This window comes from Aquarana catesbeiana, linkage group LG01 (genome assembly GCF_042186555.1).
Source record: "Aquarana catesbeiana isolate 2022-GZ linkage group LG01, ASM4218655v1, whole genome shotgun sequence".
NCBI classification, from domain to species: Eukaryota; Metazoa; Chordata; class Amphibia; order Anura; family Ranidae; genus Aquarana; species Aquarana catesbeiana.
This window is the reverse complement of record NC_133324.1, coordinates 782,663,873-782,689,747: the sequence shown is the minus strand read 5'-3', so window position 1 is coordinate 782,689,747 and position 25,875 is coordinate 782,663,873. Positions and strand designations below refer to the sequence as shown.

Genomic DNA, 25,875 nt, shown 5'->3' with positions numbered 1-25,875 from the left:
GTTCCGGTTATGAGACAGAATTCCCGTCTCATCCTCGGAAGAACGCAGTCGGCACTCAGCAATTTAGATGCAGTTTTGTATTCTGTGAATGAATACAAAGCTTCCTCTGATTGGCCAAGTCAGAGATCATGACATCACCAGCCAGCCTCTTCACCTCAGCCAGAGGAAGCTTTGTATTGATTCACAGAATACAAAGCTGCCTCTGAATGGCTGAGTGCCGTTCAGATCGAAGGTTTTGTTCCAGGTGTGAGATAGGAAGCCTAGATCTCCCTTACTCTATCCAAAATAAAAAAAAAAAATACAATTTTGCCCTTAGTTCTACTTTTAAAATCCGAAAGAACAAGTGCTATTTGTTGCATTTTTTGATAACATACAGTAACTACAAAATATGCTGTATACCTCAGATCAAGCTGCTGAGGTTTATCCCTTTGGCACGTTGAGCAAAAATAGGTCATTCTGTTGTGTTCTCCCAGGCGACATACTGTGATCTTTGTACCACACTGGCCACAGTTAGATCTTTTATATACTTTGTAATGCTTGTAAAGAGCTGATCCATTCTTTCGACACTGCAAGAACAGAAAATTTCTAGTATGGAGTTTATTCCACAGTGGTTCTTGTAACAATTAAATTACTATTTACCTTATAAAAGAGGAGCGTAAAGTCACGTGTCATCTTCACCAGATGGCCAATCTGTCCATCTGTTAGTAAACCAGCCTGTGATAACAGCAAAGCAAAATAGTAAAACATTTGACATTATATCATTAACATGCAAAAAAAAAAAAAAAAAAAAAAAAAAAAAACCACCCCGCACGTTACAACAAAAATTCACAATAATTTCTACAAAGGTCTGACAACTTATTTAATTTGCAATAGCAGCAGCTGCCATCAATTCTGTAAAAAAAAAAATAGTTCACTGTACCTGTACAGCTGGATGTAGGCCACTATCAAACAGGGCTTCATTTTTGATAATGTTGCCAACTCCAGGGAGCAATGCTTGATCAAGGAGCACGTCACACAGCATCCGACATCCCTGCTTCTTAACCTCACACTCCGCTCTAGAAAAACTGAACTTTGAGGAGCACACATCCAATTCTTCAAATAACCGCACTTTTTCCTGACACTCTGAAGCGTTCCTGAGTAGGAAGACATTTTCAAATAATATTACTTTTAACGAGGTAAAAATTTCAAAGTAACCAAAAATGGGGTGATTTAACCACAAAAAATAAAAAGTTTAGGAAAAACATAAGAAATACTGTATGCAGTATGAAATGTTCTGCACTTTATTTTAGGGCCAGTTCACACCATAAAAACGCAGTTCCGGATGCTTTTCTGCATGTGCGTTTTTGATGCGGTCCACTGCATTTCCACCCCCCTCTTTTTTCTTAACCTAAAATAAGGACATGTATGTCCGTTTATCTGCGTTCCTGAACAGTAAAAATGCAACATGTTCTACTTTTCTGGAAGTGGAACTGACTTGCACTGGTGTGAACTATGAAATTGAAAACCATATAACCTACTATCCATGCGTTTTTGATTAAAAAAAAAAAAAAAAAAAAAACAAAAAAAACGCACTGGACTGCGTGCAGTGTGCATTTTAAACATGAAATTTCCACTTGGAGACAATCTTTTTTTTTTTTCAGTCAATCTGAGCCAGGAAATAGGCTTGAAATGGGAAGAGTTAAAAAAAAAAAAAAAAAACAACACACCAACCAATCACTGTACAGCCTGTATGCATAATGCATAATAATGTGCATACAGAAAAAAAAAAAAAAAAAAAAAAGGAAGAAGAAGAAATAAAAACAAATGTTTTAAATGTAAACACATTAATTGCAATGTCAATGACACTGGGCACATTTATGCTATAGATTAGGGATGCACCGATACCAAATTTCATAGCAACGACTAAGTGTATCGACAATTTTCTTTAAAGTGGAGTCCCACTCAAAAGTGGAACTTCCGCTTATCCGTCTCTCCCCACCACCCGATACCACATTTGGTACCTTTATGGGGAGACCACAGCCCGGTCTCTCAGAAGTTCAGCCCCCTCCTCCTTCCTCTGCACCACTTAGAAAGCGCAGCTCGCATGCAAAGAGAAATGGCTGTGAAGCCGAAAGGCTTCACTGCCGGGTTCCCTTACCGGGAATGGCGGCAGCTGCACCCGACAGCAGATCTGAAGATCGGCTGGGGTGCCGACATTGCAGGCTCCTTGGACAGGTAAGTGTTCATATATTAAAAGTCAGATGCCGTATTTGTAGCTGCTGAATTAATTTTTCATGGAGGGGCTGGACCTCCTCTTTAAACACTCACCAATACCAATTAACGATAACCATTTCTGGCATTTAGGGAGTTTAATATTAACATCTGGATGAGACCAAGTGATGAGGAAACAGCACTCCAAACACCCAGCATTGCCGGCCTCACAGCTAGGACAACCATGCTGTCATCCCATATCCTTCTCCTGCAGTCCATACAACATGTTTGAGTGCAGGAGTAAGTAAAATAGAATACAGTGTATTGAGCGCAAAAGTCAGGATGAGAGTGGGGTGTGGGGGAGAGAGATAAAGGGGTGAGTGAGAGCAAGAGGAGAGGACAGTGGGGGGTGGCAAAGAGAGAAAGAGGCCAAAGAAAGAGCGCAAGAGAAAATATCCCAGTAAGGCAGACTCTCATTCCCCAGCTCACACAGCACAGAGGAGATGTCCACCAAAAGAGGTTAGAGATTAGAGACACATATATACATACACACACACAGAGTTAGGAAAATTATTATTTGATTGAGAGAGACAGAATATCTAACAAAAATTCCAGAAAAAACACATGATACAAATGTTATAAATTGAGTTGCAGTTCAGCGAGTAAAATAAGTATTTGATCCCCTACCAACCAACAATAATTCTGGCCCCCACAGACTGGCTACAGTATGTGCTCATGTATTGCACAGATTAGTCAATTTAAAGCGGTGTTCCGCCGGGAAAAAAAGAGACAAATACTGTAGCTGCTGACTTTTAAAATAAGGACATTTACCTGTCCAGGGCACCCACAATGTCCTGAAGCTGACCTGTCCCTTGGCTCCGGAATCTTCAGTAAGGGAATGAGGAAGCGAAGCCTGGTTCTCTACTGCGCATGTGCGAGTTGCGCTGTGCTTTCTGAATGGTCTCTGCTATCTTCTGGAACCTGTGTGTCTCTCAGAAGACAGCGGGGGGGGGGGGGGGGGGATTGCGGACTGAGGAGGGGCTGGCCATGGCGTAGTTCGCCGCGAATTGTGCCGCGCTCCTTCGCCGAAAGTGGGAGCAAATACCTGGATTAGACAGGCATCTGCTCCCCCCCTGAAAAGGTGCCAAATGTGACACCGGGGGGGCCAAGACAAATAGAGCTTTCTTCTGGTGGTTTTAATCACCACTGGGGTTTTTATTTTTTGCTAACTAAATCTGTAGATGAATAAGCAGAAAGATACAAAATGAAACAATGTTATTATATCTTTCTGTATTTGCAGCTGAGCAATGTGGTTGATAAAATTGCCAGATTATTCTTTTTTTTTTTTTTTTTTTTTTTTACAGCTCCTGCTGTCGGGACCATCTCTGTGTACTCATTGATGATTCAGAGCTGAAATGCCATGTACTGTGAAATGGGGGGTGATTCCGGCAGCAGGGCAGATTAACTGGATATACTAGACACCCTGGGGGTTATTTACTAAAGGTAAATCTACTTTGCACTACAAGTGCAGTCGTTTTAGATCTGAGGGGGATATGCAAGAAAAAAAAAAAAAACACAGCATTTTAGCTTGCACATGATTGGATGATCAAATCAGCAGAGCTTCTCCTCATTTCATATCCCCCCTCAGATCTACAGCAACTGCACTTGTAGTGCAAAGTGGATTTACCTTTAGTAAACACATCCCCCCCCCCCCCCCCCCCCCTGTACAATGATGACTTTCTTTACTTTTATGACAGTCTGCAACTGGTTAAGCCAAAAACTAAAAATCACATACTCTACGCACTACACATCTGATGTATAGAAAAAATATGCATCAATGAACAGTCATCTTTGGCAAAATCACCTACCTACAAATCTTACTTCGTGTTAACATGTAGCACGAGCGTGACTGTAGAAGCAAACTGAGTGAGGCAGTGTTATTTTTTTTTTTTATAGATTTTGTATTATTATAAATTCTTTTAAAAACACAGAAACAGTTAGTTACAGAACAGGTACACAAATCTGAGCTTCAGCTTCACAGCATTTCACATATAAGTTCCCATACCCCCCCCCCCTCCCTCAGGACAAACCCCCCCCCCCCCCCCCCCCAAGAAAAAAAAGATAATAACCCCTCTCTCCCTCAATCCCCAACAAGACATCTCCCTCTTCAACCACCTCTATCCCACAGGACCAATTTTTCCGCCATTCAGGTCTTGTTGTATAATCGTACCCCTCCTCTTCATCTTAAACTCTGCCATCCCATATTCTGCATATATTAACCCCCTTAAACACCCACCATAGTTGTCTATTCTATAGATTTTTTTAAATTCAACCATTTTCCCCATATGGTGTAGTACACCTCTACAGAGTCCTCTACTGTATGCATGGTTTCTTCTATAGATCTCAGCCAGACAACCTTTGCTACCCATTCCTTCATAGTCGGGGCTTCTGAGGTTCTACATAGTCTCGGAATCAGACTTTTAGCTGCATTTAATAAAGTAAGGAACTAGGGTGTTCTTATACTGAGCCACGGTTATTTCCATGGCTCCACCTGGGTATATTCTCCTGTGATTTGATACATTGACCTTTCCAATGTATCATTGGAATTGACCATTGTAATTTCCTCCCAGTAAGGCTGTATCTTTATGCATTCCCACCACAAGTGCGCGAAAGGCCCACTGAGCATCGCACCCCCTCCAACATGTTGGGGGAACATCCGTTCTGAACCTTCACACCCTTTGTGGGGTCACATAACATCTCGATAAATAATTTATAGCACATCTCTATTGTCTTAGCATCACTTGATGAGAAACAGGCTAATCTTGCAGTGTTATTCTAACCTACTCAATAGAAAATGCTGGTGGATTACCTCTCTTATGTATGATAGGACAGCTTTTTTTTTGGATCTTTAAATGATACTTGAAACTGAAAATTTGGCCCAATTATGTAATGTTAAAGGATGTTTTAGACATGCTGAAGAGGGAGTGTAGCTGCCCTTAGGTAAACAAGGGCTGGGCAGACAGATGTGAAGAGTGGGAACATGATTCTTTACTTTGTTTTAGCAGGAGCTTACATACTCCATTAGCTAAGTGAAAAACAATTATTACGGATTCCATGTTTGGAATAAGAGCAAAAAACCAAGTTAGACTTACTGGTAACTTGTTTTCCAGAAGTCTTTCAGGACAGCACCTGAGAGATAGTGACTCCTCCCACCAGACCATAGGAAACACCTTCTTCCTCCAGAACTTTAAAAAGGGAGGCACCTCCCTACCATACCTCAGTTTTAGAAGAGAAACCTCCGGCCCCAGCTGGAACACAAACACATACGTTAGTCACAGCATAGTATATTAAATACAATAGGGCGGGATGTTGCTGTCCTGAAAGACTTCTGGAAAGCAAGTTACCGGTAAGTCTAACTTGGTTTTTCCCAAGGCGTCTTTCAGGACAGCACCTGAGAGGATAACAGAGACTTACCCCCTAGGCGGGACAACAGCTTGCAGGACCTTTCTGCCAAACGCCTGATCATTAGCAGATCGGAGGTCCAGCCTGTAATGTTTCACGAATGTGTGAAAACTTGACCATGTTGCCGCCTTGCAAATTTGTTCAGGGGTGGTACCAGCTCTCTCTGCCCAAGGGCTGCTAGTGCTCTTGTTGAGTGTGCACAAATTCCTGCTGGTGGAGACACACCTGCATGCGAATAAGCCTCTGAAATGGATAGTTTCAGCCACTTTGCTAAAGAAACCTTAGAAGCCTGGCAACCTTTCCTGTTGCCCGAAAATAGCACAAACAGTGAAACTGAACGTCTAAAGAGCTTTGTTCTTTCCAAGTAACATAACAAAGTCCTTCTGACATCTAACATGTGGAAACAAGTCTCCTTCTCGCCTGCTGGGTTAGGGCAGAAGGTTGGAAGTACAATGTCCTGAACATGATTCTGTACTGAAGCTACATTTGGTAAGAATTTCTGGTCTGTCCTAAGTATAACCCTATCTGGAAAAATGGACAAATAGGGTTCCTTGATTGATGAAGCATTAAGCTCACTGATCCTGCGTGCAGAGACAATGGCAATCAGAAACACATACTTAAATGTGAGATATCTGAGTGGCGCTTCTTCCAAAGGCTCAAAGGGACTCTTTGTTAGAGACTGAAGGACTATCGACAGATCCCATTTAGGAAAAAACTTAAGCGGTGCTGGTCTGGAGCTCTAAAGAATCTGGTTACCAACGGATTCGAGGTCACAGATTTTTCTAAGAACACTGCTAGCGCAGCATCCTGCACCTTCAGGGTACTAACTGCTAGCCCCTTGTCAGCTCCAACTTGTAAAGTTTCTAGAATGGTAACAAGACTCCCTGGGTCCTGGGCAGATGAATTACACCATGCATTATAAACCTTCCAAACCCTGGAATAAATGTCCCTAGTCACCTTTTTCCTACTTGTTAATAGTGTTGAAATCAACCGGTTGGAAAAAAAGGAGCGGCTCTTCAGATACCAGGCTGTGAGCGCCAAAGTGGCTACCTCTGGATGATTTACGGGACTTGTAACAGTAAATCGTGCTTGAGGGGCAGATGCCAATAAGGCTTGACCGCCATTCTCAGAACGATTGAAAACCAGGCCCTTCTTGGCCAAAAGGGCGTGATTAGGATGACTGGTACCATTTCCTTCTGAATTTTCCTTAATATTAACGGAATTAACTGGAATGGGGGAAAGCGTAGCAAAGATGGAATTTCATGGATACGCCAAAGCATCTGTCCCTAGTGACCCGTTGTGATTGTTTAGGGAAAAAAATTGAGGAACCAGGGCATTCTCCTTTGAGGCAAACAGGTCCACCTCTGCAGCCCCCATTTTTCGGCAATCATAGCGAAAACTTCTGGGTTCAGAGACCATTCTGCTTCTTGAATGGGGTTCCTGCTCAGGAAATCCGCCACCCTGTTCAAAGACCCCTTTAGGTGAACTGCTGATAGAGACAGCAAGTGTCCTTCTGCCCACCGAAGAATGTTCATGGCTAGTACCTGCAGCAATTTGCTCTTTGTACCTCCCTGCCTGTTTATATAAGCCACAGCCGTGGCATTGTCTGTTAGTATCTGAACATGCTGAACTTGAAGATCCTGAGCAAATGACTTCAGAGCCAAGTCGATCGCCTTGAGCTCTCTCCAGTTTAAGGACTTTGTTGCCTCTTTCCTGGACCAGTTTCCCTGAGTGAAACCCTTTCCTAGGTGGGCCCCCCAACCCCAGGAACTGGCATCGGTTGTCAGTCTCTTTTCGATCGAAAAGCCCAGACTACCCCTCCGATAGGATATCCTGCCTCTTCCACCACCATAGTGACCTCTTCACCTGAGTTGGAATTTTTACCTATGATTCTAGGGATTCCAAATTGTGATCCCAAGATCTCAGAAGAAAGGCCTGCAGATGTCTGAAGTGTAGCCTTGCCCACTGAACAGCAGGCATTGATGAAGTCAGAACACCCAGAGCTGACATGACCCGCCTTACCGTCAGATGCTGGTTTGTCTGCAGTAAAGACACTGTATCCTGAATTTTTTCCTTCTTCTCTGAAGGAAGAAAGATCTTTTGATCTACAGAATTTATTACATACCCTAGAAACCAAATCTCCTGAGATGGGTCTAGGGAAGATTTTTGGAGATTTAAAATCCATCCGAGAGACTCCAGATGGCTGCATGCTCTGCCTAAATTGCTCTGCAATTCCTCTCTTGAGGGGGCGAAAAATAGATCGTCTAAATAAGCAATTACTGCGATTCCTTGAAGACTAAGCGGAACTAGGGCTTCTGCCACCACTTTGGTGAAAATTTGAGGTGCAGATGATAGCCCGAAGGGTAAGGCTCTGAATTGTAGATGATGAATCCTGCCTTCCATCCTTACCGCCAACCTGAGATACCTCTGGGACTGGATGAGATTGGAATATGCAGGTATGCATCCTTTAGATCCACTGATGCCATGAAACAAGCTGGAGTCAGTAGATTTCTGACAGTGAAAACTGAGTCATCTTTAACTTCCTGTATTTTATGACTACGTTTAGCGGCTTTAGATTGAGAATTAATCGAAAACCTGTTTTTTTTTTACCAGGAAGACATAGAGAATAGAACCCCTCCTGCCGTTCTTTTAGAGGCACTGGGATTATTACACCCTGCTGCATCAGTTCCTCGAGAGAGGATTTCATGGCCAGGGCCCTTTCTGATCTCGATGGGTATTTGTTACCAGAAACCTTCTTGGGGGGCTTTCGGAAAACTCGAGAGTATAGCCCTGCGAGAGAGTGGTCAGAATAAACTGATTTGAAGTTATCCCTGACCACTGCGGAAGAAACTCTCGTAATCTTCCGCCAACCCACAGGGACGAGTCATTGCGATTTCTCGGCCTGTGAAGGAGGACGGAAGAGAATTCCGCCTTTACGCCTCGCTTTTTGTGCGGACCAATTTTTCTTCCTCCCCTGAAATTTGCTGTCCTGCTCTTGAGCTTTTTGAGGTTGAAAAGACGTTTTGGGACCTGCTTTTTCTTCTTGACCGGAAAGGACCTCTTTTTATGAGCAGTTCTGTCTTTATCTAGATCAGGGCCAAAAAGAAGGTCACCTGAAAAGGGAATACCACAAAGCTTGCTCTTTGAAGCTGTATCACCTGGCCAGGTTTTTAGTCATAAAGCTCTTCTTGCAGCATTTGTCAAAGCTACTGACCTAGCTGACATTTTGATTGCTTCAGCTGAAGCATTCGCAATATAAGCAACTGCAGAGATCAGGGTAGGAAATGAATCTAAGATATCCTGTTTAGGGGAATCTGCCACTATATATGATCTAAGTTGGTTCACCCAGTATTCCAGATTCCTTGCTACACATGTTGTGGCCATTGCTGGCTTCAAATTGCTCATGATTGATTGCCACGACCTCTTGAGCAAAATATCCATTGGATCCTTCAGAACCCCCATGTCTTCAAAAGACAGGTCTGCAGATCTTGAGACCTGGGAGAATGCAGCATCCAACCTGGGCACCTTATTCCACACCGCAGCAGGGTCCTCCTCAAAAGGAAAAACGCCTCTTGTGGGCTCTGGAAAAAAAAGGGTTTTCTCTCTGGATCTTGCCATTTCTTAGCAATGGCGTCAGAAATGACCGAATGGACTGGGAAATGTTCGCCCCCTTAGGTTCGTTTAACCCTGCGTACATGCGATCATCAAGAGATAATTCCTTGCTTTCCTCACTTAAGTCAAGCGTAACATGAATAGCTTTAAGGAACCCGTCTACCTCTTCTAGGGATAGCTTAAATTTGGAAGGGGCCACCTCCACCTCCTCACCCTCCTCTTCCGATTCTTTAACAGAAGGAGCATGGGACTGCTCTTCCCTGGTTGAAGGGTCTTCAGGTAAAGCTTCCACCACCGGGATAGAAAGGGAATCCTGGGAAGACTCAGACGTGGATGGCTGACTAGCAGCTGGATTAACTAAAAAGTCACGAAAAGTTTGAATCGTGGCATATAGTTCCTTCTTTACAGAGGCAACCAGGTCATCACAAACCGAAGCTGATTCCTCCTTGACTAAAGAAGTGATGCAAGCACTGCACAGGGCTTTTTTCCAATTCTCTCCCATTTTGGCCCTGCAAGGACATCTCTTTTTTTGGGTCAGAGCTTTTAGCCTATGAGAAAAAAACAAAAAAGGGAAAAATAAACAGGGGACCTTTTAGTGAGACCCAGTCTCAGCTTCACAAGAATCACCCACAGGTGCACTAAGAAGAAACCAGTCAGCCTCTAGTGCCCAGACAGGCTCTTGCCACTAGGGGGTAGAGAAAAAAAAAAAAAAAAGGAATAGATCAAAACACCAGGTAAAAGGAAGAAAGGCAGACTTTAACCGCTGCTCCTACCTGAGCTTTGCTGGCGCCTGTGCCTGTCCCTACCACTGCAGATGCTGACTCCTCCATGTCTGGTGTGCAGCTTTTTACTCGTGGCTTCATATGCCGCTTCCAGACTCCCATAGTGCATCTGCGGAAGCGGAAATAGGCGCCAGCTCCTGTCCTCCCTCCTCCCCCCTTGCGTCCACGCCGGAAATGACGTTTTCGCTGACCCAGTGAGCCGCTCCGTCATTTCTGGCGTGACCGCCGGCCAATATGGTGCGGCGCACCGCCGCTTCCTACAACCGCGTGGGCCACCGTATCTTCGGCTCTCACCGAGCACTAGGAGGGGAAGAGAAGAACAATTTCTACCGCTGCTGATGCCTGGGTAGGCCGGGGAGGACAGCAGGTCTCTTGTGGAGAAAAGAGAAGGAAGCCTCGTCTCCCAGGAGCACCTGAGACATTGACTCCCCTCCCAAAAGATGTTCCCTCCGGGCCGGAGGAAACACAAAAACGGAGGTATGGTAGGGAGGTGCCTCCCTTTAAAGTTCTGGAGGAAGAAGGTGTTTCCTATGGTCCGGTGGGAGGAGTCACTATCTCTCAGGTGCTGTCCTGAAAGAAGCCAAGATATATACAGAGGGGCCAAAAAAAAAAAAAAAAAAAATGTACACACTTCAACAGTTGTCATCTCTAACCCGAATTGATTATGGCAGCAAACGTGTAGCATTAGGTTTCCCTTAAAGATGTCAGTAGTCACACCATTGTTGATGTTACCAGTCATTCATGCAGTTAATGCAAATGAGCAATTTTATTTTCCACGAGACGTGAGAGATCTCAAAGACATTCTGCCAAAGCGTTGGACACAACGTAGAGGTGCTGCTGAATTCCTCCACTTAACACCCCTCAATTTCTATCTGTAGGGAACACTAAAAGGATGTGGAGTACTGTAGAAAACCACCTACCTTGCTTGCACTAGGGGAAGAAATTGAAACAACATGCAGAGCAATCCCTGTGGACACTCTAGTCAATGTTGTTCATGCAGTAGTGCGCCAAAAGCAAAAAAGTATCTGGATGTCAATGGTGACCACTTTGAGCACCTAATGTGACTGCATAATTCAAACATGACTTACAGCTACCATTTGATTCTTATATAAAATCTAGTAATAACATTTGTATGCATACATTTTTCAAGTGTGTATACATTTCCCCCCCCCCCCCCTCTATAATTATATATATATTTATTACACACACACACACACACACACACACGTGTTTTTTTTTTTACCAGAAGGATAGCTGTGGAGCCATTAGACACAATGAAGGAGGTCTAAGCATTACCTGACATCTATCGTGGAATCATAAAAGCAAATCAAATCCTTGGTGAGTTGCACTTCTAGAACTGCTGGAGCTCCGCTTCTATCCTTCCTCTCTGCTGGATTAATGCGCATTGATCCATTCATTCCAAATGAACTCTAGGATGAAACAATAGGACACGGTTTAAGTGTGATTACACTACATGTAAGCCAAAAAAAGAAAGGAAAAACTGGTACTTTATAAAATGACTGAAGAAAAATAAATAAATAAATAAATAAATAAAAAAAAAGAAGAAGAGGTAGCATGACTTATATGACTGAAATTAGTTATATATAATGCCAACAGTTTGCACAGCGCTAAACAAATGAAGGCAGACGTTACATTACAATTTGGTACACAAGGAATTTAAAATTACACACACTATATATTAATATTCATTAGGTAGCTTTTAAATACCTTGTTAAAATGATAAAATGAAAATTCCAAACATTTTAAAACCTTAGACTATCCATCTTATCTTTATATGTGCTAAATTGCAGCCATCCACTATATACAATTATAATAGAATGTTTAAAGCGGAGCTCCACCTAAAAGGGGAAGTTCCGCTCCAAGTTCTCAATTCTCTACCCCAAATATGCCACGTTTGGCATGTCACAGTTTTGACAGGTACCTGCTCCACTTTCGCTCGAGCGGAAATTCTCCTCTCCCTCCTTGCAATTTTCTGGGACAAGTAACAGGGCCCAGAAGATTGCCTGACCAATGGGAAGGCCATGCGCGGCATGCGCACCTGGCTGTGAGGCTGCAAGCTGTCACAGCTGGGTGCCCACACTTGCAATGCCGGGGAGAGGCGAGGGAGAGAACTGAGGGCTCAGGCGGCTGCTTCGCTGGAACGTGGGACAGGTGAGTGTCTGTTTATTAAAAGTCAGCAGCTACAATAATTACTGGAACTCTGCTTTAAAGATGACATTTTCTTACTTGTACTTGCTCAATTGTATTCAATTAAAGCTGTCCTCTGTATGTTACATGCACCATTAAAAAAAAAAAAAAAAAGGGAAGTATAGGAGAAAATGTAAAACCCTCCCTAGGTCTCCCATAATTCAGTGCTCTGTACCCGAGCAGGCAATCAGGCCTAAAGGCTATTACATGGAGACAGGAGGAGCAAGTTTACACCTAAATTATTTCTAAAGGATTTTTCTTTTAACTTTAAAGTGGAGCTCCACCCAAAACAATGAAGTTCCACTTGTTTGTACCCTCCACAGCCACATTTGATACTTATTTTGGGGGAGGGGAGTAACTGGTTTTCACAGGTACCCACTCCCACAAAGTTCGCCCCCCTCCTTTCTTTCAAGTGTCCTTATATTAAAAGTCAGCAGCTACAATATTTGTAGCTGCTGTCTTAATTTTTTCGGGGAGCCTGAAGCTCCTCTTTAATGCATTCTCTGCGTAAAAAAATTTAAAAAAATATACCTTTTTAGGTGCAGTCCCCAGCCCCTGCTAAAGACTTACCTGAATAAAACCCATTCTAACGCTGCTCTCTCCCTCCTCACTGTACTCTAAAAACCTGAACTTTTAATAAATCGCTTTATAAAGTATAACTAAGTCATTTTGGGTATGAAAATGAATATTACCAAACAGTATAAATTTGCTGAAAGCAGAAACCCCGGAGAATAAAATGGTAGTTCCAATTATTCTACGCCACATGATATGTTGCAAGTGTTTATCAAGAACAAAACAAATCTGGTAAAAATATACTTAAGTTTTTTTCACACAAACACCACATATCACCATTTTTTTGGTAAATATAACGCATAAGGCTGTGATGAATAAATAGATACCCAATATGTCAAAGTTGCACATGCCCATAAAACAGCTACAAACTTCAGTACCCAAAATTTTCTATAGGGAACACCTTACAGGCCATCAGTTTTGAGTCATCTATAATGATGATGGCCCTAGCATGTTTCAGTCTACGCAGCACACATTATGTAACCTGTACCGCAATCAACGTTTTTTTAGCCCTGGAAGACGTCCTTTGATGAGCCCATACTATTTAGGGGGTCTTGGGGAGTCGGTAAGCGAGCATTTTACCTACCACTTTGGGCGAAGGGGTCTGTGGGAGTTATCACATTACCCCTAGAATATCCACAGATTCCATCATTTAGCTGTCCATCACCAGCTGATCTACATATTGGACATTTTCTGTTTCCATTCATACTTTCTGAACTCTCTATAATATTTTTTTATTATTATAATATATGGTTATGGAGGAGGATCACTTCTTTGTGCTAGATCGTTGTTTATGTACATTTTCACTGGTGTTTCACATTGCCGTTTTACAGTTATTCGTGTAGGGTTTTCTATACAGTTATTCCAGACAAAATCTTTTCATTAAGATTTTGTTTATGTGGGTTAAGTTCTATGCACAGTCACTTTAGTTTTATTTATTTTAGAGAGATAATATTTTCAAGTATAGTCATTTCACTTGTGGCATATTGACTGACTGGTTGAGTGCAACACATTACTAATATTTGCCAGAAAAGATATCCTCTGTGGTGTTTGCCATTCACCAATCCATATCCCCCCCCCCCCCCCATTTGCAGAGATGCGCAGTTTCAACTTACTGGTTTCAAGTGTAGGCACCCTAAAGTGTGCATTTACATACATACTGTCTGTGCACGTACATGCGGGTTTTGGAGCTTGGGTGCATCTTTATATTTTCCTTTTTTTTTTACTTTAAAGTGTTACTAAACCCAGGACCCTGCATTCACTATATCTGGTCTCCCACAGTACACAGAACATGGAAATGCAATTATTTTAGTAAATATAAACTGCTAATACCTTCTCTCATTAGCAGCATAAAGCAGTCTTGTGACTTCTTATGCCCCGTACACACAGTCGGATTTTCCGATGGAAAAGGTCCGATCGGAGCATGTTGTCGGACATTCCGACCGTGTGTGGGCTCCATCGGACATTTTCCATCGGATTTTCCGACACACAAGGTTTGAGAGCAGGCTATAAAATTTTCCGACAAAATCCGAACGCGTCAATTCCGACCGTGTGTGGCCAGTTCCGACGCACAGAAGTGCCACGCATGCTCAGAAGAAATTCTGAGACGAAACAGCTCGGTCTGGTAAAATTAGCGTTCGCAATGGATACAGCACTTTCATCACGCTGCAATGTAAAAAAATGGTTTAATACAGCGCACTCTCTTCTTCTTTATAATGCGAGAAGAATTAAGTAGTTTTGCTGCTCATAATCACACAGACTTCTCACAAACTTCTTTTATTATTTATCGGGATTCCCTCAATATATTTTGATTTGTCACATCTAACATAATTATTTTTGGGTTGTTTTTTTTTTTTTTTTTTTAAAGGCTGTTTTTTTTTTTTTTTTTTTGGGGGGGGGGGGGGGGGGGGGTTTGTATTTTTTTCAAGGCTGATCTTTGTTTTATTTTTTGGTTAGTTTTACTCCCTAATATTTTTGTGTGTCAAGTTACCACAACACCATTGATATCTTATATTATTTAATCTCAAGAAGGTTGCTTGGTGTTGGTGTCCCTTGTTAATTTCACATAGTATTTTTGAAATGTACCTGCCTCCTCATAAACCAACTGTCCTTTTTTAAGGAAAACACACATAGGCAAGTAAAATTGAAACAAAAAATCCTTTATTAAGGGCTCAGAACCAAACAAAGAGGGAGGCAACACTGGAGAAACAGCAGAAATTGGCGAAGCCTTGGACCCCCAGGGCAGACAATTATTTAACATCAAAATTGGTGGCCTGAGGAGTCCTTATCTAAGGGAGTGCAGGCTGTGGTACTACAAGAGGCTGCATCTTTTGCCAGACCAGACTGAACCCAGGTCATCACTTTCTGGTCTTCTTTCCACGCTTCCTTCCCGGCTGTGGCTCTGGTGTTGGAGATGTGGCAGGAGGAGGAGTAGGACCTGGAGGAGGAGGAGGACAACTATGTGTGAGGCCACAAATGTGGGTAGCACATGTTATTTGGCCCCTCAACACCTTATTGAGAGCTTGCAAAATTAAGGACTCACACAGTAGTCGTTGGCCCTCCTCCATCTGAAGCATTTTGCAGGCAGTTATGCAAGCAAAGTCCTCCTTCACAGTGTGGGGGGGTTCTCAGGGCCTCTGTAGCCTTCCAAAAAAAGAGGCCTATGGCAACCTCCTCCGGGGTTCTCCTCTTCCTGCCACTTTCTCTTGAAGGTGTAGGGGAGGGACCTGGGTATCAGGCAGCCTGCTTGGCCCAGCCACCTCCTGGCTGAGACTTCACTGTGTAAGAAAAAGGGACATGGTTTTAGTTTTTGCATCATCAATTACAATCATAAAATTAGTACTCCAAACTAACATCTAGTTAACATCATTGATTGGACAAGCAGAAATATTTAGAGGAATGCTATACCTGGCTCAAGCTGGGCTCCTCCACATGTTGCTGCCTGGAAGGCCCAGATTGGGCGTCAGAAGCCTCAGCTGGGTGGGGAAGGAAGCGTGGAAGGAAGACTGGAGAGTGATGACCTGGGTTCAGTCTGACCTGCCAGAAAATGCAGTCTGTCATAGTACCAGAGCCTGGGGACATAAATGTCATCTGCAGCTCCAGATCTCTGGGAATCCTGGACCTTCTTGTGCTCCCTTAGATAAGTGCTCCTCAGGCCACCAATTAGGATCTTCAAATAGGTGATGTCTGCCGTGGGGATCACCGTCTTCACAAATTCCAGCAATTGATCCAGTGCTGCCTTCCTCTTTGTTTGGTTCTTATATTCAGGGTGGTTTATCTCCCATAGACAAGGCAGCTCCCTGAACATATCAATGAAGATTGCCATAAAGTCCTTATCTTTCAAGATATCCATTTTCACTGCAAGACACAACACAACACAAGACAAACCCTAATGTCAGGCAAAATTCTCCTAACCTTGTTACAATATAGGCCTCAATCTAGAAGCAGTATAGGCCCAAATTTAGATCTTACCTTCGTTATCACGATCGGCGCCTCCGATACGCCTTCCTCCGCTCACAGATCGTACGTACTACGCACGCGTGTTACGCTTTATACACACTGCGCATGCGTGTAACTCCGCCCGCCCGACGTTCTTTCTAATCTATTCCCCACCCCTTTTCGTTCAGCCCAGTGGGGGGAAGAGCACATGGCGGAGACACAGCAGGTGCGTGCAAATTATAGCAACGAGGAGGAGGGGGAGGAAAGCCCGGAGCCAGAAACGTCTGGATCCAGAAGGAGAAGATTTAAGGCATCAAATATGTCCTTTGGGGAGATGTTGGAGATGGTCGACATCTTGAAGAGGGCCGACTATGATGGAAAGTATGAACCTTACCCCAACCCCAATGTCCGAAAGGCCAAGATAATGGCGAAAGTGGTCAAAAGTCTGCACCGGAATTTCGGGGTACGACGATCGAAAGATCAGCTCAGGAAGCGGTGGTCAGACCTGAAATTAAGAGAGCATGAGCAGTACCGAAAGATCCGGAGAGTGCTGCAAAAAAGTAAGTAGTTGTCCTGTGTTCTTATTCTTTTTGTGTTTATTACTTTCGTGCTGCTCCATGTGCTTTTCTTAACTGTTGTACAGTTTAAAATGGCAACTTTCATGTTCATGGGCACATTATTCGTTCGTATCAAACATTTTTCTTTCGGCCTATAAAACACCATTGTTTTGGCCATATGCATTTGCCCACATTTTTTAGGGCCTACTTGTATGAAAATAATTTGGTTGTGTAGATGGGTTTGTTACTAGAATGAAATGCAAACTCGATTCTGTGTAAGGAGAGGACACTCAGCAGCAGTTTTCACATCTGGACACTGGAGCACTAGTGTGGGACACAAGAACACCCTTTTTATTAGGGGGCCCACACAGGTGCTCCAGTGTATACTATAGGGGTGTCTCCATCTGTGAAGCTTGTACAAAACAGGTAAGTATTGAAGCTTGACAAAGGACAAGAAAAATGCAACATCTTGGAACTCTCCCAAAACAAACAATTGTACCCCACTTCCAAGCAATGTTTCATATTTATAGTTCTGCCATCAAATATCTGTGTGCTAAGTATACCATTTTTTTTTTTTTACATAGGGGAGAAAAGACTCGGAGGACACCCCTCATTCGAGGAGACCAGAGACCCCCCACCTCTGGAAGAAGGGGAAATCCCCCAAAGACAAGAAGAGCAGGAGGAGGAAGAAGAAGATGTGGTGGAACTAGTCACCACAACAGGTGAGTGTCTGCGACCACAGGCTCAGGTAAGAGATAGATGCCAGCATATTTATAATACATGTTTTTTTTTTTGTTTCTATCTTTTTAGGTGATCGTGATGTTGTGGATCCAGGGCATTTCACCTCGGAAAGTGCACAGATCCTGATTGGGGAGATCATGGGGTGTAATGTTTTATTGGAAAATATCAAGAAAAACATCAATGATGTTATTCAAAAAAATAAGAACATCATTGATGTTTTGGGGAGAGTTTAAAACCCTTCCAAAGCCCTTTCTTTTATGGTGTGCTACAATTTTTAAATTTTTTGTCGAATTTTAGAAAAGCCAAATTTTGAAGAGGCACACAGTGTGTCAACATGTGCTATCTGCCATCACGGGAGATCAATGGATGTGTTTTGGGGGTGCAAACCCTTCCTCAATAATAAAGTAGCTGAGAGGAAGGGGTTGCTCCCCCAAAACACGTCCCCTTGATCCCCCGTGATGGCAGCTAGCACATGTTGACATTCGTAAATTGGTGTGCATCTTCAAAATTTGGCTTTTCCTGGGGTGACTTCACCCCATCTGAACGCAATATCAAACACAGTTCCTAAATACTCATGTCTGATATTGCCTTTAAGTTATACCAAAGGTGAACTTTGTAAGTTCAAGATTTGTGTCTCTCTTGTTGGTTTGAAACATGCCTGTTTTATCTTAAATGGACATTTCTACTTTTTCTAATGCCACCCCAAAAATTGTTATGCAACAAACATGTTGTCAAAATGCACATGTGATTGTGCAGGTATTAAAAAGATTGTTAAATCAAGAATGTGTGGATAATTGTCTCAACGCTCCAACACTTTCGTGGTGCTCTAATGGCTGCTTTCTGTGACAATGGGGGTTATTTCCTAAGGGCAAATCCACTTTGCACTACAAGTGCAGTTTCAACTGCACTTGTAGTGCAAAGTGTCTTTGCCTTTAGTGAATAACACCCAACAGTGCTTTGTAAGGTTACTGCACTTGTAGTGCAAAGTGTCTTTGCCTTTAGTGAATAACACCCAACAGTGCTTTGTAAGGTTACACAATCACGCCATTTTCAGGACTCCACACATTTCTGTCAGGGTCAGCTAAAACAAACACAAGCAGTAAAAATGTCACCAAAGATTTGCTTAATGTTTTTTTTTTTTTTAATTTGATAAGGGTTTCACACATTGTCAGGCATATTGATAGCCCCCCTACCCGCAAAGAATTCCAGGTATCTTAGCCATACATCACGGGCACTCGGGGAGGGCAAGCCAGGACGGCCACTTTCAAGCGCCGTCAGGGTTGGTTCATTTTGAATTCCGGCTTCAGGCCCAACTGAGCCAGCATAGTTGGCAGAATATTGCCATAAAAAGTTGTGTAGAACACAGCACGCCAGGATAATGTGATTCAGTTTATACTCCGCCATATGTATGGGTGTAAGAAATAGGCGGAACCGGCTGGCCATGATTCCAAACGTGTTCTCCACCACTTTTCTGGCTCTGGCCAGCCGGTAATTAAAAACCCTCTTGTCCGGGGTGAGGGTCCTCATCGGGAATGGCCGCATAAGATGGTCCCCCAGTGCAAAGGCTTAATCCGCAATGAAGACGAATGGGAGTCCTTCCACATTGTCTTCTGGAGGTGGCAAGTCTAAGCTGCCATTCTGGAGACGCCTGTAGAACTCGGTCTGGGCGATGACTCCACCATCGGACATCCGGCCATTCTTCCCCACGTCCACATACAGGAACTCATAAGTAGCCGACACCACCGCCAACATCACAATACTATTGAACCCCTTATAATTATAATAGTACGACCCCAAGTTGGGTGGTGGGATGATGTGGACGTGTTTCCCATCAATTGCCCCTCTGCAGTTAGGAAAGTCCCACCGCTGGGCAAAGTGGGAGGCCACAGTCTGCCACTCCTGTGGCGTGGAAAGAAACTGTTGAGGAAAACAAAAAAAAAAAAAAAAAATTAGGCTTTTTGCACATAAACATGGAAAGCAGATTAGACACAAACATTCTTGGCCAACATCAAGATAACATTGATTTATGGGAGTTTTTAAAGACCAAAGTATAAGGTACACCTATCATATTCCCCCTCCCCCCCCTGTCATGGGCCATTTCTAACATTATGGGGGGGGGGGGGGGGGCTCTTGGACAGGTAACCCTCTCCACTTCATTGAGAGATGAATGCCTAAATAATGTGTATTACTTGGAACAGCCCCTCCTTAGTTACACTATTGGCAGCCCACTGGACAGGTAAGAAGTGTCATAATACAAAGATATAAATACACACTGTACACATTTGAGCACATTTGGACATTCTGCTATTACCCATCAAGATAATAATAGGATACAAAAACTTGAAACAGTACCATTTGAAAGCATACAGGCAGGCCCTTGCACTACATGCTTTGGGGAATTCATCCATAAATCTGAGCACAGAAGAGATGGGTATAGTGTGTATGGGTTTGGCAAAGTCAGCAGATAGATGATTAGCAGTTGGGGGGAGGGAGGGTTCCAAATGATTTGGGGACCCCCCAAAAAAACCTCTGGCACCCTGCCTGAATTTAAAGCACAAATCACATTTAAAAACATTTTAGGGGGTGTTTGGGGTAAAGCACTACTATGGAGCTGATAAAATACATTAAGTGACTACATGAGGTGAATATAGGGCCAGGAGACCATGCTGGGGAGGTAAGTGAAGGCAAATAAGTATGAAGGACCAAAAAAAAAAAAAAAAAAAATTACATAAAAATCCAGCATGCATGAGGACAAAGGGGACATTCACAGCATATTACAATCACGGTAATTAGGGAATGAGGAAAGAAATACAATATATTAGCAAACATTAAATACAATAAAATGTGATATTAAAGGATAAAAATCTTACCTTAATATACTCCTTCTGCAGGACCTGTATGATGGCAGAACAGGTCTCTGGGATAATGATCCCCAGAGCCTGGGGGGGGGGATGCCTGTCGAGAACTTCAACCCCCTGGACCTGTTCTGGAGTCAGTGGAAGAGGTGGCTCTGTGCATACAAGTTCAAGCAGCCTTTTTACACAATCCCTTGGGTTCCAAAGAGTATAACAAGCATGCTTTACTGCATATACATACTGATTTTACCTTTATTCCTATCACAAAAGGGTGGGAATAAATAGCCCCCCTATCTGATTGCATACATACTATGGCAGGTTCTCTAATGAATCATCAGGGATCTATTAGACCCTTGATGTCTCCCTTGCACTCTACTGAAGCCTATGGAGAGCAGATTGTGCTCTATTAGCAAAGTTGGTCTTGGGGCATAATGCCTCCTTCCTCCAAAATGTGGTCTCACCTTTAAGAGGAAGGTGGCCTTGGGCCTCGAGACAAATGGCAATGTCACAATTTGGAAGTGCTGACCTCCCACAGTAAAATGCAGAAAGCATTGGTGCAATATGACAATGGGAATATAGAGATGGGCATCTTGTAGGTCTAGTCAAGCAAGAAATTATTCTCATCTTAGCGAAGCAATGACAGATCTGGTTGATTCCATCTGGAATTTTGATACACAAAGAAATCGGTTTAGGGATTTTAAGTCAAGTACTGAGTGAATGCTCCCATTTAGTTTTGGAACTGTAAATGGTTTCAAGGTTTCAGTTTAAATCTACTTTGAAAAACTGGTTTAACAACCCCTTGTGACTAAAGCTGGTACAAAATGGTCATTATATTGGCCCTATTTTGGTTTGAAGCTGGCATCTGAAAGGTAAAGAAAGTAGGGAGCACGGTGATAGAAATTCTATTATCTACCCCTTTGAAATGACAGATCGGATCCAGAGGTCCGGGAAGTCGTGGATCTGGAGTGGTGCAAAACGCCAAAAAAAAAATCCAGCTCCAATGTAGAGGGCATCTGGGAAGCCTTGGTGGGCCAGGGCTTATGGCAAATGGAAGTACTGAAGCCCTGGTTTTGAGGTGGAAACCTGGGGAAAAACAGAAAGATCCCTTTCACACAGAGTATAGGTAGCAGACTGAAGACTTGTACACATGATCGGATTTTCCAACGGGAAATGTGTGATGACCAGAGACCTTCAAATGCCACATTGCCAAGGCGCCATACTAAAATGCCACATTTTGCCCATTTTTCGGTGAAATGCCATATTTCGCCGATTTTCGGGAAAATGCCAGTTTGTGCCATATTTTGCCTTATTTGGGCCAAGAAAAAATAAAAATATTCTAATATTCTTCAAGTGGGACAGTAATTTTTGTCAGCAATGTCTTCATATAGAAATATGAAGATTTAATACCACCTTACACAGTGTATTCAATGTGCTTGTCTGTGAGAGACACACACAGACTGTCATTGGCAGACTTCCCTATTGTTTGTGTATTGGGAGGGAATGTGGATTGTGCCTGTCTCATTGGTAAATGTTAATGACCTCACATTGTTCTGTCTGCCTTAAGATAAGCTTATTATGGGATGTATGTGTGTATGTGGATGTGGATTGGCTGCTAAGGGGGAAGGGGGGGGGGGGGGTTGTTCCACAGTGTATATCTTTACGTACACTGTATGTAAAAATCCATTAGCAGGGGGGGGGGGGGGTACCGTAGGGAAACGCGTATATACAGTATATCAGCTTCCTTTCCCACCTCCTTCATACCAAGCTGAAGTGTATTACTGAAGTTATCGCTCGTGTTTTACATTCGCGTTTTCCTAATTCAATATGCCTAAAGATGCTAGTTCAAAATGTAACCCTTTTCAAGAAGTAGATTAATGGTGACAGCAATTTCGCCGTGGAAGGTGGGAAGATAGTCTGCAAGTTGTGCACGAAATCGGTAAGTTTTTATTCAGTTTTCTTTGAGAACTATCCTTATATCTATATCATTCTCATTTCTCTCACTTTTTCCATTTTGAGAGAATGTCATCTTTTTCTATTACTTCCACAAGCTATGGCCACTAACATTCGTTTTATGGTACCCAACAGCCTTGTACCCCAAGTAGCCTTGAAATGCTCCTCAAGTGGCAAGATTTTTCTATAGTTTAAAACTGTTTTCTGTCCTCACCTTAGTCCCTGTTCCGAAACGGATGTATTCTGGCCTGTGTAGGAAACATACTTTTACTGGAGAATTTTTACCGGTACTGAATACAAAACTATTTCTTGTATTTAATTTACAGTATGAGTTTAAGAAGAAGTAGCAATTCGACGTGCACAAGAAAAGTGAGCAGCACCTGGCAAGGGACAAAGCTCCGAGTACTGATCGGAAGCAGCAGCAGCTCCTTAGAGATGTGGTACCTTTGGTTGAGCAGCAATACCTTCTGCAAAAATTAAGATCAATGAGTAAAAAATTTACAAACATGTTTACATGTAGGTATGAAAAAAAAAAAACAAATGTTCATGTTTTAAATGGTGCCGACTGTATACATTTTTCTTTCTTAGAACTTGGAGGAAATTCGCAAGGACATTGGTGACTCAAGGATCTGGCTCAGCGTAGACGAAACATCGCCAACGTTGTTGTGGGAAAACTGGATCCCGACAATGCCCAAAAAGGTCATCTTATCCACGTGGCTCAGTTGGATACTACTACTACTACAATTTTAGCTTTTGTCTGTCACGGTGCCATTTTTAGTGCTTATATACAGCATGCTAATATTTCATTTATTTGTTTCAGGACTGCTGTGGCAAGGAGCCCCCAACACGGCAGGACGCTTGCTACTACTTGTCACGGATGGTGTAGCATACATGCTGAGCGCTGGGAGGACCATTAAGGCCATCTACCCAAAAATTATCCACGAGACGTGTCTGGCGCATGGACTACATCATGTTGCAGAGGCCATACGGGAAGAGCACCCCAAAGTCAATAATAATAAACTCATCTCGGCGGGGGGGAAAAAAAAAATATATATATATATTCCTGAAGGCACCAAAGAGGGTCGAGGTATTCAGGAAACATTTGCCTGGCACGCCACTACCTCCCGAGCCTGTTGTCACTAGGTGGGGCACCTGGTTGTCTGCAGTATCGTGGTATGTGAAGCATTTTAAAGGTTTCAAAACCGTGGTGAAGGAGCTGGAAGACGATTCTGGTATGGTGAAAAAGGCAAAAGACCTCACAGATGACGCGGCCCTCCTCCCGCAGCTTCTCTTTTTGGAGGCCAATTTCAAGTCAATTCCAGAAGTCATCGAGCAGCTTCAGTCTCAGAAGGTTCTCCTGACGACCTCTGTGGAGAAGATGGAGGAAATTGCCAACACAGATTACCCAGGAGCCATTGGAAAGAGGATTAAAGTGGATGTAAACCCGAAAATGTTTATTTTATTTTTTTTTATATCATATTGTAGAGTATATGATTATGCTTTCCTATCATTTGAGCCCAGTCTTGCCACATAGAGTTAATCCATCTCTGAGCAATCCTCTTATTGTTCAGTGAGAGAAATCTTGACAAACTGACAAAAACTTTGTCAAATACTCCCCCTTGCTGTGAATGACAGCCTAAGACACATGCATGATTTTTTAATTCCCTCCCCCACTCCTTTCTTCAGCAGCTCTGCAAGGATTGGCTGTTCCCCACCTCAGCATGATTTGGCATGCTGAAGTCATGTGGTTACTTTCCTGTCTTTTTACTGGATGTTAGAGATCATAGCAGAAGTTCAGTTAGAAATACACAGGAGAAAATGCATATTGACAAGGGGAATGTAGAGCTGGGCGGGGAGTCTACTGACATCACGACTCCACCCACCGAACCCCTAGACAACAGACCCACCCACAGAATCTGCAGTTTTTCAGCTCTCATAACAGACAGAGGGGAGACATTTGACAGGTAAAGATACATGCAGGAGGCATCTTTATCCTTACAGATAACCCCTATGGCAGTAGTTTAGAAAGGATGACATTGGGTTTACATCCACTTTAAGGCCAAAGTATAGGCCGTCCTGACCAAGAATTGTGGCTGGGAGGAAGTCAGGAGCGTGGCTGTGAACCTCGAAGGAAAGAAATCCCCGCTGAAAGAAGATTGGGACGCTACAGACAAGCTGGCAATGAAATACGCGCCTGGAACATCAGCCGACGTAGAGAGGACTTTTTCAAAATTAAAGTACATCCTCAGCGACCGTCGCCTCAAATTTTCTATGGAGAGCATAGTCGCTCACGTAAAATTATACTACAACTAAAATTGTTGTAAATACCTGTAAATAGTAATAAAGTAGTTAATATGATTCAAGTTGCACGATTTAATATGCCTTTTACGATGGGAAGGGGGGGTGGAAAGTTGAAAAATAAATGTCACATTTGGCCAAAATAAGTGCCACGTTTTGTAAAAATAAATGCCACATTTTGAAGGTCTCTGGTGATGACAGGCTGTTGACGGAAAATCCGACAATTGTTGTCGGATGTTCCCACGGACAAGCGTTGGATAGAAGGTTTTAAAATTTTCTGGACAAATGTCTGCTGTCGGATTTTCCGAGCGTGTGTACACAAGTCCATCGGACAAAAGTCCAAAGTACAAATACGCATGCTCAGGAGCAAGAACGAGCCAGAAGTGGTCAGTTTTGTAAACTAGCATTTGTAATGGAGAATCAACATTCGTGACATGGCAAAATTATGAAATCTCGAAATGCAGCGCCCATTTTCTTCTTCTTTAATGGGATAACAACGAAGCTGCTTTGCTGGTGATACTGATGGAGTATTATGGAGATGGAGGCTTTTTTTTTCTAGTGGCATCAAGAATATTATGGGTTTTTTTTTTTTTTTTTTTATTTGGGCAAGTTACCACAACACCATTATTCCGTAGTTTTTAAGATCAAAGATACAACTATGTGGGTGTCCCTTGTCAATTTTACATTGTATTTTTTTTAAATGTAACTGCCTACTCCCAAACTGTCATTTGAAGTAAAGCACATAGCCAAGTATTATTCTCCACAATTTTTTTTGTGTATTAAAAAAAAAAAAAAAGAAAACAAATAGAATTAGACATGCTATCTGCCAACAGAACTTAACCAAAAAGTGCATTCTATGCATACAAAAATATAGGATATACCAAATCAAATCATTATTCAACCAAAAAAATTAATGTCAAAAGCAATAACTCCAAGGCCAATAATAAAGAACACGTTATCTCCTCCGATTGCGCAACATGTCTGGTTGATGAACGGCCGTTCAGAATCTAACTGAAAAGCGCTAAATGAAAAGCGCGAATCAACGCTCAAACACAAAATTAGCAGAAGGAGCCCAAAAAACATGTAGTACGTCACTACGTTCAGGATTGTTGGCCGACAATTGTGTGCCGTTTGTATGCAAGACAAGTTTGGGCCGACGCCCTTCAGACAAAAGTCCACGGTTTTGTTGGCGTAAAATCCGATCATGTGTAC

The 25,875-nt window shown here is 42.7% G+C and overlaps 1 protein-coding gene across 2 annotated transcripts in view; it reads right to left on the bottom strand.

Moving 5' to 3' along the window:
• Nucleotides 1-25,875, bottom strand: part of NEIL3 (nei like DNA glycosylase 3) — a 99,258-nt gene that overhangs the window by 38,774 nt on the left and 34,609 nt on the right. The window contains exons 4-7 of one of the 2 annotated variants that reach the window (XM_073606749.1): nt 11,343-11,474; nt 920-1,133; nt 640-714; nt 400-566 (exon numbers count right to left, since the gene is read on the bottom strand). In XM_073606749.1, coding sequence (XP_073462850.1) covers nt 400-566; nt 640-714; nt 920-1,133; nt 11,343-11,474 — 588 coding nt within the window. Of the gene's footprint in view, nt 1-399; nt 567-639; nt 715-919; nt 1,134-11,342; nt 11,491-25,875 lie in introns of those variants that run through there. The other variant, XM_073606745.1, reaches the window with a different exon arrangement.